The sequence below is a fragment of the Erinaceus europaeus genome, chromosome 1 (genome assembly GCF_950295315.1).
Source record: "Erinaceus europaeus chromosome 1, mEriEur2.1, whole genome shotgun sequence".
Lineage (NCBI taxonomy): Eukaryota > Metazoa > Chordata > Mammalia > Eulipotyphla > Erinaceidae > Erinaceus > Erinaceus europaeus.
In genome coordinates, this window is record NC_080162.1 from 74,063,154 (window position 1) to 74,080,563 (window position 17,410).

The window sequence follows — 17,410 nt, forward strand, 5'->3', positions numbered from 1 at the left end:
AAGGAAGCAAGGTCCTGAAATGAGCTCAGCCTAGAATGTTCACAGCTGTGACCATGGACTGCGAGCTCAAACTGACAGGAACTCAAAGGTTATACAGGCTCCTGCACTAAATGTGAATATACATGGGCCCTAGGTCAGATTGATGTAAAAAGTTCATTGTGGGGAGTTGGGCAGTAGTGCAGTGGGTTTGGCGCACGTGGTGCAAAGCTCAAGGACTAGCATAAGGATCCTGCTTGGAGCCCCGGGCCCGCCCCCTGCAGGGGAGTTGCTTCACAGGTGGTGAGGCAGGTCTGCAGGTGTCTTATCTTTCTCTCCCCCTCTGTCTTCCCCTCCTCTCTCCATTTCTCTCTGTCCTATCTAACAACAATGACATCAATTACAACAATAATTACTACAACAGCAACAATAATAAAAAAAAAAGAAGGGCAACAAAAAGGAAAAAAAAATCATTGTGGGGCTGGGTGGTGGAGCACCTGGTTGAGTGCACACATTGCAGTGCTCAAGGACCTGGGTTCGAGCCCCTGGTCCCCACCTGCAGGGAGAAAGCTTTGTGAGTGGTGAATTAGGGTTGCAGATGTTTCTCTATCTCCCTCCCATCTCTCCTTTTCTCTCTTGATTTCTGTCTTGTCTCTATCCAATAAATAAATAAAGACAATAAAATATATATTTATAAAAAAGTTCATTGTATTTATATATTTTCTTAAATTTTAGGAGCTTCTCTCTGCCCTTGTCCAGATTTCTAGTTCCATTCTCAACTCTGACTGCATCCTTCCAGACCATATTTTTAGCGTATCTCCTTGTTAACTATCAAGCTCAGGCAAAAATCACTGAAGTCATGGGACCCTAGGGACATACCTAACATAGACTTCCTAGCTTCTTACCGCCCTAAAATCTCTGTTTTCACCTGCTCTATTCCTACTTTCTGGTTCTTATTTATTAAACACTGTCTTGCCTCACGACTTACTGCCTTTCAGACATCAAGTTGCAGATGCTACTATGATTCCATCCTGAACTTTGTGGGTGAATGACCTCACCAATGTGTCCTGGAGCCTCACTTTTCCAGACTCCTACCCCACTAAGAAAATATAGAAACAGGCTGGGAGTATGGCTTGACCTGCAAATGCCCATGTCCATCAGAGAATCAGTTGCAGAAGCCAGCCCTCCCACTTTCTGCACCCCAAAAAGAATTTTAGTCCATACTCCTAGAGAGGGAGAAAAGTTAGGAGAAGATGACTAGATGACTCTGAAACCCAATTCCATCAGCCCAGAGTGTGTGAAGAGGGAAAAAAGAAAGACATTTGGGAGCAGTAATAGGTGTAAGTATGACTTAAAATAGAAGAGAAGGCAGGACCATGGGAAAAATGGGCAGAGATAGATAGATAAATAGACAAATAGTTAAAAAATATTAGTATAGTCATAGGCCCTTTAGAATATAACTAAAATAGGCCTACTGTCTACAAAACAGATGCCCCCCCCCCAACTCTACATCTGAACTATCCTAGCCTTTAGGTTCATGATTAGTCGAAAATTTGTTTGGCTTTGTATGTTAACTCTTTTTTTTTTTTTTTTTTAATTTTTTAAAGATTTTTTTCTTTTTTTAAAAATTTATTTCTTTATTGGGGAATTAATGTTTTACATTCAACAGTAAATACAATAGTTTGTACGTGCATAACATTCCCCAGTTTTCCATTTAACAATACAACCCCCACTATGTCATTTATCATCCTTCATGGACCTGTATTCTCCCCACCCACCCACCCCAGAGTCTTTTACTTTGGTACGATATGCCAATTCCATTTCAGGTTCTACTTGTGTTTCCATTTCTGATCTTGTTTTATGAGAAAGATAGGAGGAGAAAGAACCAGACATCACTCTGGCACATGTGCTGCTGGGGAGCGAACTCGGGACCGCATGCTTGAGAGTCCAAAGCTTTTACCACTGCGCCACCTCCCGGACCATGTATGTTAATTCTTTTTTCAGCCACCAGGTTCCAGATGCTAACATGATGCCAACTTCCCTGGGCAGACAATCCCACCAATGTGTCTTGGGTCCCCATCTCCCCAAAACTCCGCCCCACTAGGGAAAGAGAGAGGCAGGCTGGGAGTATGGATCAACCAGTCAACGCCCATGTTCAGTGGGGAATCAATTACAGAAGCCAGACCTTCCACCTTCTGCACCTCATAATGACCCTGGGTCCATATTCCCAGAAGGATAAAGAATAAGAAAGCTATCAGGGGAGGGTATGGGATATAGAGTTCTGGTGGTGGGAATTGTGTGAAGTTGTACCCCTCTTATCCTATGGTTTTTGTCAGTTTCCTTTTTATAAATAAAAATTAAAAAAAAAGAAATAGAATCCAGAATGACTCACATACAAGTTCTATATCTATTATTGATCCATTTCCCTGATGACAAATAGACATTTTAAAGCAAAAAAAAAAAAAAAAGGAAAAGAAAAAGAAAAGAAAAAAAATAATAATAGTCAATCCATACCTGTGACCTTGGGAGAACCTCTGCAGTTTCCAGTGGAGGGAATGGGGACACAGAACTAAGGTGGAAGGATGGAGTGTAATTCTATCCCTACTATTTTGTAAATAACTAATAAAAAAAGAAAATATTTCCAGGAGAGTAAAGATATTTTATTACTTTTTAAAAATTATGTACAAAGTAAAAATATATACTCATGGTATCCAAAATTTATTGTGTTGATGTGGGGTCCCAGAACAGAGCTAGGTCTTTTAGGAAGCCTAAACCTCCAGTTCCCCAATTCTGGAGTTTAAGTCAAGAGTTGTAGAGGTGGATATGACAGGACATTTACTCCAACCATTTACTTGAGTTAGAGGAAGTCCAGCCTCAGAGTATGCGCTCAGTTCTTCCAGCTCAAAAACATTGATTCAGGCCTGCATGGTGAATCCCTTGACTAAAAGGACAAGTCCCAGCATAGTCTGAGTTCTAAGAGTCCTGAGTTGCAGGGAGAGGCCTGGAGTCTTTGGCACGGGGATGCTTTCCTTTCTCTGAAAAGGTATAAGATTAAAAGGCAATTGGTCATGTCAGAGGTACCCGAGCACCAGCACAAGTAGATGCTGTGGCTCATATTAAGAAGCTCAGTGTAGACACAGACCTGTGAGTGTGTGAAGGTGTTGCTGGCTGGAGAACATCAGCTTGTCAACTCAGTGAGCAGCATCACCTCTTTTGTTCACTGCTATGTTCCCAACAACTAGAATAGGGCTTGTCACATAAGCTTCCAGTGTTGAAAGCACAAGCCTATGTGCACAGATGTGTGGAACAACACAGGTGTACATACATCATTCTATGCTCGTGCCTCTTCTTTCTTCCCTCCCAGAAGGCACTTGAGGTTTGGCTCTGTTTAAAGAGGCAGGAGAAAGCCTGGAGACACCCCCAAACATAACCCACTGTTTGCAGCTGAGTCTAATAGGGTGACCCTAGCCATAGAGACCCACTTCTCTTTCTTCTTCTTCAACTTCTTCTAGTCCTGGCCCATTGGGAACCACCTGATCAGCTTCCCAGAGATGAGATGGAGGTGGGACTGAAGGGGCAAGGTTCTCCCGCAGCCAGGGGTGCAGTAGGATGCCCGCAGCCGTGAGCCTCTCAGTCGGCTCCCGGCGAAGAAGGCAGCGAACCAGGCATCTTGCAGAGGCTGAGAGGCCTTCAGGTAGAGCAAAGGCCCCACGGCGGATTTTGCCAAAGAGCAGGACAGGCTCTGAATCCTGGAAGGGATAGTGGCCGGCTAGCATGGTGAAGAGTGCCACACCCAGGCTCCACACATCAGCTGCCTTGCCTGAGTAGGATGCCCGGGAGCTGAGGATTTCAGGTCCTACATAGGCTGGGCATGCATGTTTGTCCCACAAAGAGTCATCTGGGCCAGTCAACACACAGGCATCTTCCAGGTTCTCCAGCACCAGCTTTGTCCTGAGGCAAGGGGAGGGAAAGCCCAGTCAGTTCAACTCAGGAATCCCCACCCACACTATCTTCCTTTTTTTTTTTTTAACAATGTTTTTGTTTGTTTGTTTGTTTTTGTTACCAGAGCACTGTTCAGCTCTGACTTATGGTGGTGTGGGGGAATTGAACCTGAGACTTTGGAGCCTCAGGCATGAGTGTCTACTTGTATTACCATTATGCTATCTACCCTCTGCTCCCACACTATCTTCCTTAATGGCAACCCCTCTTCCCGAGTGCCTGCTGGCACTTGGCAGACAAGAGTCTATCCTGTGAGACTGGATGACTTATCCCTTTTGCAAAGGAGGAAGCTTAACTCAGAGGGTTAAGCCATTTCTCAAGGAAACAGAATGATTAAACTTAACTAATATTTAAAGAACTTGTTTTTCCAACATTTCTTCTAGAGAAGAGAGCATTAAGCCTCTCTTGAGTCAGATTTAAACTTGGGACCCAGGTAAAGAACAAGGTGAGAGAAATAGGAAATGGGGACTATGCCAAACATCTTAGTGAAACTCTACCTGAAAAGGGTACCACTGATAACAGTACAGTCAGTATTTATAAAGCATCCACTATATGCCAGACTCATTACCTAGAGCTTTTTAGTTTATTTATCCTGCTGTGACCTATAGGAAGAAATGGCTCAACTGGTAAAACATTAAATTTGCATACCTAAGGTTCCTGATTTGATCCCTGACACTGCATGTACCAGAAGCACTGGCTTTGCTCTCTCCATCTCTTTATGAATCTCAAGTGAAATTCTCTCTCATATGTAATAAATAAAATTTAAAAATGTAAAAGATAAAGGACATCACTTTACAGTCATCAGGTATGGGGCTGGGGCATGAACCCTGGTTCATCTGCCATGGGCCAGTGCTAACAACTACTCAAGCAGTTTCTTTTTTTTTTTTTTAATTTATTTCTTTATTGGGGAATTAATGTTTTACATTCAACAGTAAATACAATAGTTTGTACATGCATAACATTCCCCAGTTTCCCATTTAACAATTACTCATGCAGTTTCTAGGGTGGCCCTGTTTCCATTGTCATCAACAGAAGTTATAAATCATTTTAACTAAAAAAAAAAAGCTAGTTTCTTATTTATTTTTAAATAATTATTTTATTATTATTATTTTCCCACCATGGGTATCCTACATGGCTCCACTGCTCCCCATGGCCTTTTTTTTTTTTTTTTTTGATAGGGGCTGAAGGAGGGAGAGGGAGAAAGAGAGAGGATAGGAAGAGAGACACATGCAGCACTGCTCCACTGCTTGTGGAGGTATAGGGCTGGGGACTTGAATCAAAATTCTTATATATGGCAATGTGCTCTACTGGGTACACTACCACCTGACCTCATTTTTAGAGATTCAAGTATTTGTATGTGAGAGAGATTGAAAAACCAGAGCAGCACTTGTGATTTACAGTTGTGTCAGGGGTTGAACCCAGAACCACTGGGGCATAAATTATGGAAATTATGTGCTTCGACACATTGAGCTATCTGCCTGGTCCCCCCAAGATCCCAGTTTCTAAAATGTGGGAAACCAATTTTTTTTCCCTTTTTGTTGCCCTTGTTGTTTTCTATTGTTGTCATAGTTATTATTGTTGTTGATGTTGTTAGATACGACAGAGAGAAATGAAGAAAGGAAGGGAAAACAGAGAGGGGGAGAGAAAGCCAGACACCTGCAGACCTGCTTCACCGCCTGTGAAGGGACTCCCCTGCAGGTGGGGAGCTGGGGGCTTGAACTGGGATCTTTACGCCAGTCCTTGCGCTTTGTGTCACGTGCACTTAACCCATTGCGCTACTGCTGACTCCCCAATTTTCATTTTTTGTTTTTTTTTGTGAGAGATACGAAGAGAGATCAGAATACTGCTTAACTCTGGTTTACAGTTGTGTGGGGGATTGAACCTAGGACTTTGGAGCCTACGACATGAAAGTCTTTTTTTTGTTTTTCCATCTCATTTTATTTGTTAGAAAACTGTAGCCAGTTAAAACTGTTTACAGAATTATTCGTAGCAAAGTGTAGATGACTTGATGCTTATTTGAGTCTAACTTGTTTATTATTATTATTAAAGATTTTATTTATTTATTAATGAGAAAGAGGAGGAGAGAGAAAGAACCAGACATCACTCTGGCACATGTGCTGCCAGGGATCAAACTCAGGACCTTGTGCTTGAGAGTCCAAAGCTTTATCACTGTGCCACCTCCCGGAACACTTGTTTATTATATATTTATTTATTTATTTATTAGATAGAAACAGGAAGAAATAGGAAAGGGAGTGGCAGAGAGGGAAAGAGTGGTCCGGGAGATGGTGCAGTGAATCCCTCAAACATGAGTTGTGCATTGGTCCCTCAAACATGAGATCTTGAGTTCAATTCTCAGCAGCACATGTACCAGAATGATGTCTGGTTCTTTTGTCCTATGTTTCTCATTAATAAATAAAATCTAAAAAAAAAAAAAAAGAGGGAGAGAGGCACTTGCAACACTGCTTCATCACTCACAAAACTCTCCTCCTGTAGGTGGGGACCAGGGTCTAAAACCAGGGTCTGGGGCCAGGTGGTGGCTCACCTGGTTTAGCACACATGTTACAGTGTGCAAGGACCTGGGTTCAAGCCCTTGGTCCCCACCTGCAGGGGGAAAATTTCATAAGCGGTAAAGCAGGGCTGCAGGTGCCTCTCTGTCTCTCTTCCTCTCTATCCCCCCCCTTCCCTCTCGATTTCTGGCTGTCTCTATCCAATAAATAAAGATAAAAATTTTTTTTTAATATTTTATTTGTTTATCAATGAGAGGTATAGCAAGAAAGAGGGAAAGAACCAGACATTGCCTCTGGTACATGTGCTGCCGGGGATTGAATTTAGGACCTCATGCTTGGGAGTCCAGTGCTTTATCCACTGCGCCACCTCCCGGACAACAAAAAAAAATTTAAATAAATAAAACCAAGGTCCTTGAAGATATGTAACATATGAACTCAAGCAGGTGCAACCATCACCCGGCCCTAGTTTTGAGTCTAATTTGTAAACACCTTAATAAGTTGATGTCCTTGGGGTAATAGACCTGGGCTAAAAAAAGGGCAGAGTGCCCTGTTCAAATGGCTCGAGATTTCCATAAGTCTTTCTGCATAGCTACTATGCTATCTCCCCTGCTCAATGGCAGCCAACTTTAATTAAAAAACAGGTATTAGTGCTAGTCCAGGCTTCTCCACTTGCTAAATTACTTTGCCTTCCTGAGTCTCAGTTTCTCATGATGATGGCCCACCAATCAGCTGCCTCTGTGGCTGCACTCACCTCTCACTGTCAGTGAAGACAAAGCGACGCAGCTTGAGGTCTCGCAGCACCAGACCGTGTTGGTGACAATGCGCCAGGGTGGCGGCCATTTGGCGGAAGAGTGCTGCAGCCTCGGGCTCAGGCAAGTGGCGGCGACTGCGCACCAGGCTGTGCATGTCTCCGTGAGGCCTCGGAAAAAAGGTGTATAGGTGCTGGGTGCCCGCCAGCACCTCCACTGGTCGTGCCACATGCCTGTGGCAGGGCAGTTTCAAGTAGGGCTCCAGCACCGCCAGGGCCTCGCAGACCGGGTATACCTGTAAGCGGAGCAGAGCGTGAGTGTAGTTGGAGAACCCAGGGAGCCCAGGCTGGCCTTGGAGTTAGTCACAGTCAACCCTTCAGGTCCTACTGTATGCTAGGTACACTGTGCAGGTGCTTGAACAATAAGTCACTCAATCCTGACAAAGCTAAGAAGCCATGTAGTCCACAAGTGTCAGAACTGAAATCCGACCATCTCTGCTCTTAAGTGCACCGCCCATAGCCATAAATTAAAAAACAGCTAGTAACCCTAGCAAAAATGACCCCTGAAAGCAGTAGCTTTTTGCGTGTCATTATCATTGTCATAGCTATTGCTTTCTGGGATTCACTGCCCATTGACCTTCTCATTCATTCCACAAGGAGGCATTGAAGGGCTATCTGTACCAGCCTTAGGGGAGCTAAACTAACAGCCATACCCACCCCACCCCTGCCTGCCCTCTCAGTGCCCACAGATCTCAGAGGAGATAGTAAATAAACCAGCCATCTAAACATTTATAGATTCTGACAGGTGTTGTCAAGAAAGATGCTGGAGTTAAGAATATTTTAATAAGGTGGTGCACCCTTTTAGAAAGTGTCAAAAAAGACTCTGAAGAAGTGACTTAAATGACTTAAAGATGTGCACAGGAGCTCTAGGAGCTCGGAGGTGGTGCACCTGGGTGAGCACACATGTTACAATGAGCAAAGGACCTGGGTTAGAGCCCCCATCCCTACCTGCAGGGGGAAAGTAGTGTTACAGGTATCTTTCTGTCACTATCCCTCTCCATTACCTCCTTCCCTTTTGATATCTGGCTGTATCTATCCAATAAATAAATAAATAAATAAAAAGATTTTTAAAAGGATTTGCATGTGATACATTTTCCAGGTTGAGGTGTAGGGGAACATAGATAGGACAAAGGTCCTGAGGCAAAAAAGAACTTGACCTGCTCTAAGAACTTAGCCAAATTTGGGTTTTATTGGCATGATGTGGGGAAGCAGAGAGACACGTGGTGAGATTGCTGAGATATATGCTAAGGTTTTGTGGACATTAAATGGAAGCTACACCATTGCCCTGAGTAGCACCATTTTCTCTTTCTTCAGAGAGGAAATGTGACTAGTTGGAAGTTTTATAGTTAACCAGTGCAAAGGCAATATGTTTACTTTGGTTCATCTAACTTTAAAGCCTTTGATGTAATTTTGTTATATTGGTTATGCCAATTAAAAATCAATATATCATATATAATGTAAGCCTGCCTGAAAAAAAAAAAGTTGAGGTGGCATGAAAAAAGTAAGCCAAACACTGAGACTTGCTTTTTCTCTTTCTTTCTCTTCTCTTATCATTTTTTCCCCTCCAATTTGCTGGGAGAGACACTATAATGCTACTCTACTGTTGATGAAATTTCCCCTTTGCATGATGCTTCCATGTGGTGGCTGGAGACTCAAACCCAGGCCCTCAGCATGGTGAAATATACACTCTCCTGGCCCTCAAAGACTAATTTTTTTGTTTAAGACTGACAACTCCTGCCTTTGTACTCCCACTTGATTCTCCTGGTGCCTGAATGCTCTTCTCTGGACATTCACAGGACTTCCCCCTAACCCATTCATGCCAGGGCTTCATGATGAGTGGGACAGTGGTCCCTGAAGGATGTACCTTGCAGGTGTACTCAATGCCTGTGGTGCCATGCAGGGCTCGGTAGGCTCGGCCACCGTCCTCAGGCTCCAGGAGGATATAGGGCCCAAGTCGGGAGGAGGTGGTCACAGGTGGGGCATAGACTGGAGTAGGAGGTGGGCTCAGTGATAACAGAGTGGGAGGCAGTCTGGCGTGGGGCCCACTTCGAGCTTGTTTCCGGCTGGGACACTCTGTGGCTAGGTCATCATCCAACTCCAAACGCTTCTTCCTGGAGGGGACACCTGCAGCATTAGCCAGGGGGGTGGCTCGCATCTAGAAAGAAGGGGAGAGAAGTATTGAAGTAAGACTGTTTGGTGACTTCATTTCCCATGCTTGGGGGAAGGTACACTGACACACCCTTTATAGAAGGAGTTTGGCAGTGTGTATTAAAGTGGCAAATGGACATAACCGTAGCTGTATAGCTCATTTCTGGGAATCTAAACTTCAATTAATATGCTCACCAGAAAATTAAATATGTAAAGAGCTGCTCATCAAAGCCTGTGTCCAATAAAAAGGCGACAAACACCACTAAAAGTCCAGCAGGAGGCAAGTTAAATGGCATAACATACCATAGAATATCACACAGCTCTGAAAAAGGACCAGGAAGAGTTACATATGCTGATGTGAACTGCTTTCCAAAATGTATTAAGAGAAAACAAAACAAAATAACAGAAATATACACATATATGAAATGCTCTTATATTAAAAAGAATATACAAGGGAGCCAGGTGGCAGCGCAGCAGGTTAAGTGCACATGGCACGAAGCACAAGGACTGGCGTAAGGATCCTGGTTCCAGCCTCCAGCTCCCCACCTGCAGGGGAGTCACTTCACAGGCAGTGAAGCAGGTCTGCAGGTGTCTATCTTCCTCCCCCCTCTCTGTCTTCCCCCTCCCCTCTCTATTTCTCTCTGTCCTAACAACGATGACATCAATAACAACACAATAATAACTTACAACAGCAATAAAAAGGGCAACAAAAGAGAAAAATAAATAAATACAAAAAATAAATATATATACAAACATATTTGTGTGCATGTACATATATTCTCTCAAAAAAATGTACCAGACAAGGCTGTATCTTTCTTTCTTTCTTTTTCTTGTTTGTTTTTACCAGAGCACAGCCCAATTCTGGCTTATGGTAGTGCTGGAGATTGAACCTAGGACCTGGAGCCTTAGGCATGAGAGAATATTTTTGTTTAACTACTATGCTATCGCTCCAGCTCTCAAACAAGGCTGGAAAGATACTTTTCTGTATCTTTGTGCATGTGTGTGTTTATAGTTTTGTGTGTGCTCACACGTGTACCTGGCCACTGCTCTTGGCACTGTTTTCTTTCAGGTACACAGAGGCAGAGAGTGAAGGAGAGATGCCACACCATCAGGACTTTCTCTATGCCACAGCTTGGGCCACATGCATAAAGTACATTCCCACTCTATTTACCTAGTTCCCTTTTATGATTTTTGAATTTCAAGCCAGTGACTATAATTCCTTTTTTAATATTCTTTGCCTCCAGGGTTATTGCTGGGGCTTGGTGCCTGCACTTCGAATCCACTGTTCCTGTGACCATTTTTTCAAAACAAAAATTTTTTGATAGGAGAGATAAATTGGGGGGGAAGCGAGAGAGAAAGATGGACACCTACAGATCTACTTCACCACTTTGTGAAGTGGCCCCCCAGGTGGGGAGCTTGGGGGGGTCTCGACCTGGATCCTTACACAGGTCCTTGAGCTTCATACTATGTACACTTAACCTGGTACGCTATTGCCCAGCCCCTATGACTGTATTTCCTAACCACACATTCACATTTAGAGAAATAAGTATCTGTTTGGAAACTAAGAATCATAATAAAGAAAATCGATTCATCTCAAAATCTACATAATTGTAGGAAGAGGGGAGAAAGTATAACTGAAGTTGGGAATGCATGTAGCCACAGAAAAATGTGAAAGTTTCAAAAATGAATGTTGATAAAGTTAGGGAAGCTCTTTTGTGAAGGGCTCTATAAGTTTTATATGGCAGAGATAGCTGGTGGCCTCCAACTCTTAGCTCTCCCTGTCTTGCAAGTGATTAGAACCTGAGATCTTCAGCTAAACACAGGCCGTCCAGCATAAAGACACCTCCCTATCCCCCTTATAGTTAGATATTAATTTTAAAAAAAAGGGCAACAAAGGGGAATAAATAAATATTTTTTTTAATTTAAAAAAATAGATATTAATGTACTTCTAGTGCAATATAAGCAACAGTGTTATGTGCAACACTTAGCATAACATCCTTAAAAGGAGCGCTACCCTTCCCATTCCCTCCTTCCTGTAGACTGGAATGAAGACCTGATTGCTGGAGCTCCAGCATCTCTTAAACCTGGACGTACACACAGCCGAGCAACAAAGCCTGAGTTCCTCATAAATGTGGTGCACTAGTCCAGTCCTGGAACACCATTTCCAGGTTTTTGACACAGGCAAGAAATTTCAGTTTCATTATAGGTGCTTTTAGATTGACTATTTCTTTTTTTTTTTTTAATTTTATTTATTTTTCCTTTTGTTGCCCTGTTTTTTTTTTTTATTGTTGTTGTAGTTATTGTTGTTATTGATGTCGTCGTTGTTGGATAGGACAGAGAAATGGAAAGAGGAGGGGAAGACAGAGAGGGGGAGAGAAAGACAGACACCTGTAGACCTGCTTCACCACCTGTGAGGCGACGACCCCTGCAGGTGGGGAGCCAGGTGCTTGAACCGGTCCTTGAGCTTTGTGCGACATACACTTAACGTGTTGTGCTACCTCCCAACTCCCTACATTGACTATTTCTATATTATAGTTTAACCTAGTTCAGATTAAGGTACTATGGGATTTGAACTTTATTCATAAGATACTTGGGAGCCACTGCACAATTCCCAGCTGGAGAATAACACATTTCTAGGGTAGATTTGAAATGACAACATAGGGGCAGGGAGATCAAGAGACCAGCTCAGAAATCTTGGTCAGGTGATGATGGCCTGGATGAGGAGACTGGTGTGGGGATGAATACACCAGGAAGGATCAAGAGGGCTCAGTGACGGATTGGACATAGGAGGGAAAGTAGAGCCAAGGTAAAGTCCAGTCTTTAGCCTTCACAGTGAGGGAGATGGCAGCTTAACTTTCTGAACTAGAGACAGAATCTCATTTGGAAACTCAAATAAATTTGCTTTAATTTAATTTGGAGTAAATCTGACAACATCAAAATTCAATTCAGCAATTGACCTCATTTCTAGAAATTTTCCTTATAGGTGTGTATGTATGTATAGTGGTATAAGTATAAAAGTATTATTTCTACAGTCCATGTGATATAAACAATTAAATATCCATCATTAAGATATGAGTTAAATAAATTATACTTCAACTATACCTGTAATCCTTAAATTAGTACATGGCCATTAAAAGATTGAGGTAACTATATGCTAATTGGATAGACTTTTCAGAATTTCAGAGTGAATTGTTAAGTGAAAAAGTTTAAAAGAGGGAGCCAGGCAGTAACGCAGCAGGTTAAGCGCACGTGGCACAAAGCACAAGGATGGGCGTAAGGATCCCGGTTCGAGCCCCGGCTACCCACCTGCAAGCGGTGAAGCAGGTCTGCAGGTGTCTGTCTTTCTCTCCCCCTCTCTGTCTTCCCCTTCTCTCTACATTTCTTTGTCCTATCCAACAATGACGACATCCATAACAACAATAATAACTACAACAACAATAAAAAGACAACAAGGGCAAAAAAGGGGAAAATAAATATTTTTAAAAAGCTTAAAAGAAGCAAATTGGAGAAAAAAGTGAAGGAGGAAGGAAGAAGAGGTAGAAGGAGGGAGCAAAGATGAAGTGTAAAGAATGAACGAATGAGGTATGTACTGAATGGGCACGTGAAGATAGGTTCTGGAATGGACATATGGCCGAGTGAACAAAACAAGCTGAAGAACAATACACCTAAGATGATTTCATAAATATATATCACCAGTATAGATATAAGATATTATATCTCCACATTTGAGTGTGTGTATAAATGTGCAGGGAAAGGCCAGGAAATACTCAGATTGTAGTCTTTGAGAAACCTTCTGAGAAGAAGGAATTTGGTAAGGAGGCAATAAAATTTTCAACTTTAATACTTTAAAATAAATATTACACAACCATTTATTGCTTGTGTGCTTTAAAAAAGATAAGGTATCTACTTTTTTCTTCAAGTGTGAAATTTATCTATTATTGTCTCATGGCCCAACACCCAAGAAATCATAGGATCATTTACAGAACTAGTCCACCAAACAGCAATGTCTCACTGTCAGGTGAAAAGTGAGTCAAGACAAGGAGAATCTCTCATAGGTTCCAAGATTCATTCAACTGTGGGAGAAGCTTCACAGTGTAATTGTATCAGTACTTGAGGAGGGGATGGAGAAAAGGGGGGCAGCGACAGGTCAGGGTGGGAAGGCTCTCTTCAGGGCCCATGTGCTTGCCCATTCAGGCTCAAGGTAAGGGACCCAGGTATGAGGTAGTAAAGAAAGACAAACTGAGTCAAATTAGTTAAAAGACCTCACCCACAGTGTAAGACAGGATAAATGAGAAACATCATTCAGAGACAGTGCTCAGAGAAAACTCTTTCCTATCAAGCTGCTTCCAAATGCATAGCCTATCTTGGGAGGGAGGGAGCCACTGCCACTGTTACAAGAAAGACCATGAAGTTTTTCTGTAAGAACACAATAGAGGGTGATAGATTCTAATCTTGGCTGAGAAGCAGGAAGCAACTTTCCAGTTCCTCAGTTCCCTCCTCTATTAAGTGAGAACAGGATGCAAAACCTACAGGAGTTTTATAATTATAAAATGAAAACACAAATAAACTAGTATGGGCTCAGAAATAGTCACTAGCGTTGTTCCACTGCCATTACTATTACTATTATTGTCCATAATAAAGGAGAGGAGGGAGACAGAGAGGCGGAGAGAAAGACAGACACCTGCAGACTTGCTTCACTGCCAGTGAAGCGATTTCCCGAAGGTGGGGAGCTGGGCCTCAAATTGGGATCCTCAGGCCATACTTGTGTGGAGCCATGTGCTTAACCTGCTGCACTACCGCCCCACCCCCTCTGGTGCCATTTTATATGTGTGATCCTCTCTTCCATGCATGTGTGTATATTTCAGCTGCTTGATTAAGACAAAGTCTGCCCTCAGCTTGTGAGTGTATGTGTTTGATATGATTCCCACCCCTCTTGATAGGGACTAGCAAAAGGCAGACACTAGTGTCTGCCTCCATTTGCAGAGGAAATTCCAGTCCCCCAGTGTGGCCCTTACTCATCTGTAGGCTCAGTAGCCTCATCTGAAGGCTCAGGGAGCTCCTCCTAGGCACCACCAGACTCCAGGGCACAGATGGGCCAAAGCAGCCTGCAGTGCCCATGTGGTCATAAGAGAGCCTTAGGGTTCACAGGGCCTTGTGGTCAGGGAGTCTTGGGGTTCACAGGGCACAAAGCATCTACAAAGTCAGTTGTTAACCTTGCTTGACTCTCAGAACACTAGTGAGTTAAGGAAAGTCACCCCAAACACATACCTGGGGACATTTCTAAGGACCCCCCCCCAACTCTCCGGTAGCACTTAGCACTCACTTAGCACCCAGCACTCCCCAGGCCAAGTCCCACACACAGTCACCATCTGCCACAGCTCACTATGTCCAGGAGACATCGAGGGAACACCCCTCCCCCCCCACCGCGTACTCCACAGGCTCACTCGGCCCTCTAAAATCCTCAATCATCAATCCCCAACCCCCAACTTCCCAGAGCGGTTCCTCTCCTTTCCTCTCTATCTCCCTCTCCCTCCTCTTCTCCCTCCCCCTCCCCCCCCCTCTCTCTCTCTCTCACACACACACACACACACACACACACATACACACACCCCACGCCAAATCACATAGCTTCCCTCCCCTCCCGCACTCACACAAAACACGGAAAACCGCACCTTCCCCTCCCCAGGCTGCAGTAGGACGGCTCCTTCCCGGCTCCACGCCCCGTGGGTGCGTCCAGGCCAGACTCGGCTACAGTCTGGGGTCTAGTCCCGGTAACTAAGCGGAAACACTGCATCCAGGTGGCCTCCAGGACGGCGAGGTTCCTTCCGAGCTGTGAGTGTGACTTGCAGCAGCCCGCACCCCCCAACCCCGGCCACGAGCCCCGCGCGCCCACTCTCCGCGCCCCGCAGTACCTTGCCCTCGCGTGCGCTGGGATCTTGGGGTCGCGCCGACTCCGAGTCTCCTGGACACCCCAGATGTGTGTGTAGGGGGCGTCAAGAGGATGTTGGTAGAGTCTAGGCTGAGCTCGGGGTCCCGGTGGAGCTCTGCTTCGGCCCCAGCAGCTAGACGTGAGCTGAGCCGCCACCACTAGGGCCGCGAGTGTGTGGAAGGCGCCGGGTTAGGGGTTCCCGCTGGGGTCGGGATGATGTAAACCTGAGTTAATCAGCTTGTGACTGTGGCCCTTAGGCGGCTGATTGCACCAGCCCCCGGAGCTCCGCCCCTCGGGTCACAGCGAAGCACGCCCCGCCCCCGCCCAGGGCCCTCCCTTTCTATCCGGCTGCAAACTCCCGTCACCCACTCTCCCTCTTTCCCTTGGAAATAGCTTTTGATATATATATATATTGATTGATTCATTTTTGTTGCCTTTTTGTTGTTTTATTGTTGTAGTTATTATTGTTGTTGTTGGATAGGACAGAGAAAAATGGAGAGAGGAGGGGAAGACAGAGAGGGTGAGAGATAGCCACCTGCAGACCTGCTTCACTGCCTGTGAAGGGACTCCTCCGTAGGTGGTGATCCAGGGGCTCGAACCGGGATCTTTACGCCGGTCCTTGCGGCTTCGCGCCACGTGCGCTTAACCGGCTGCGCTACCGCCCGATTTCCCGGAAATAGCATTTTCTTTTGAGCCTCAGTTTCCTCATCTGTGAGATGGGATGACCAGCTTTCTTTTCCAGGGTGGTACCTGAAGTGGGATGGGTTGCACAGCACTCGTTTGACGGAAACAGTACAGCCTTGTGATTAAAAGCAAACTCTCGGGAGTCGGGCTGTAGCGCAGCGGGTTAAGCGCAGGTGGCGTAAAGCACAAGGACCAGCATAAGGATCCCGGTTCGAACCCCGGCTCCCCACCTGCAGGGGAGTCGCTTCACAGGCGGTGAAGCAGGTCTGCAGGTGTCTATCTTTCTCTCCCCCTCTCTGTCTTCCCCTACTCTCTCCATTTCTCTCTGTCCTATCCAACAACGACAACAACAATAATAACTACAACAATAAAACAACAAGGGCAACAAAAGGGAATAAATAAAATAAATATTTAAAAAAAAAAAAGCAAACTCTCCAGAAGCAGCGTCTGCCCAAGTGTCTGACATTCCCCCACCTTTGCGGAGAACCATTGAGCGACCTCAGAAAAGTTACTTAAAAAGGGCTTCTGTCGTGAGTGACACACTTAGGGCAGCTCGTTTGCTCTACGTGCGGAATCGACATCAAGAGATTTCGGAAGCATAATTTTTGTTGTTAGGGCTGCTGGTGATCGTTGGTCCCGGCGCCCTGATCTATTACTAAGAATAGAATTATTGGTTGTAGCTCTCAACTTTATTTTCTCCATTTCTATGTCTTACCATCAGCTGTGGCAGTGATAATTAAGGTAGTGGAGCAAGGGCAGAAGAGAAAAAAAAAAAAAAAAAACTCTGCTGATAATGGTTATGCAAAACTCTTTTATGCCTAGCTTCAATCCTCAACATCATCTTAATTCAGAGCAGAACAGTGCTCTGGAAGGATATATATACATACAAATAAATAAATGATTAAATTCCTGCTTCTGTTTCCTGCACCACAAATGTGCTGGTGATAGTAATCATTTGCCAGGACTATAATTAGGATTTAAGAAGCTAAACTGTGGGTGGGGGTAGATAGCATAATGGTTATGCAAAGAGACTCTCAGGCCTGAGGCTCCAAAGTCCCAGGTTCAATCCCCCTTCCCCCTTCCCCATCACCACTACCATAAGGCAGAGTTGAGCAGTGCTCTGGTTAAAAAGAAAAAATAAAAATAAAATCTAAGCTATGTGAGATTTCACAACAGTGTGGCACATGATAAAAGTTCAGTAAATAGATCAGAGACTGAGGAGGTTCAGAGAGGGCAGGGGACTATAGCTGGCAGGCCCAGATGCCATTTTTTGTCTAGTGAAGCATCCTGGAACAGCCCCAAGAGTCCACACCTTTTTTAGAAGTCCTGTCTAGGTGTTGATGCCTGAATTACTAGTGT

The 17,410-nt window shown here is 44.3% G+C and overlaps 1 protein-coding gene and 1 non-coding gene across 2 annotated transcripts; one reads left to right on the top strand and one right to left on the bottom strand.

Moving 5' to 3' along the window:
- Window positions 1–2,651: 2,651 nt before the first annotated feature.
- Window positions 2,652–15,650, bottom strand: TRIB3 (tribbles pseudokinase 3). The gene is made up of 4 exons (XM_007523049.3): window positions 15,351–15,650; window positions 9,155–9,445; window positions 7,234–7,526; window positions 2,652–3,927 (listed from the first exon to the last, which is right to left on the bottom strand). The coding sequence occupies exons 2-4, from the start codon at window positions 9,443–9,445 to the stop codon at window positions 3,441–3,443; spliced, it is 1,071 nt and encodes a 356-aa protein (XP_007523111.1). The 5' UTR covers window positions 15,351–15,650; the 3' UTR covers window positions 2,652–3,440.
- Window positions 15,651–16,565: 915 nt separating this feature from the next.
- LOC132542931 (U11 spliceosomal RNA) lies at window positions 16,566–16,698 on the top strand. The gene has a single exon (XR_009553900.1). It is a non-coding gene; the product is annotated as a U11 spliceosomal RNA (small nuclear RNA).
- The last annotated feature ends 712 nt before the right edge of the window (window positions 16,699–17,410 follow it).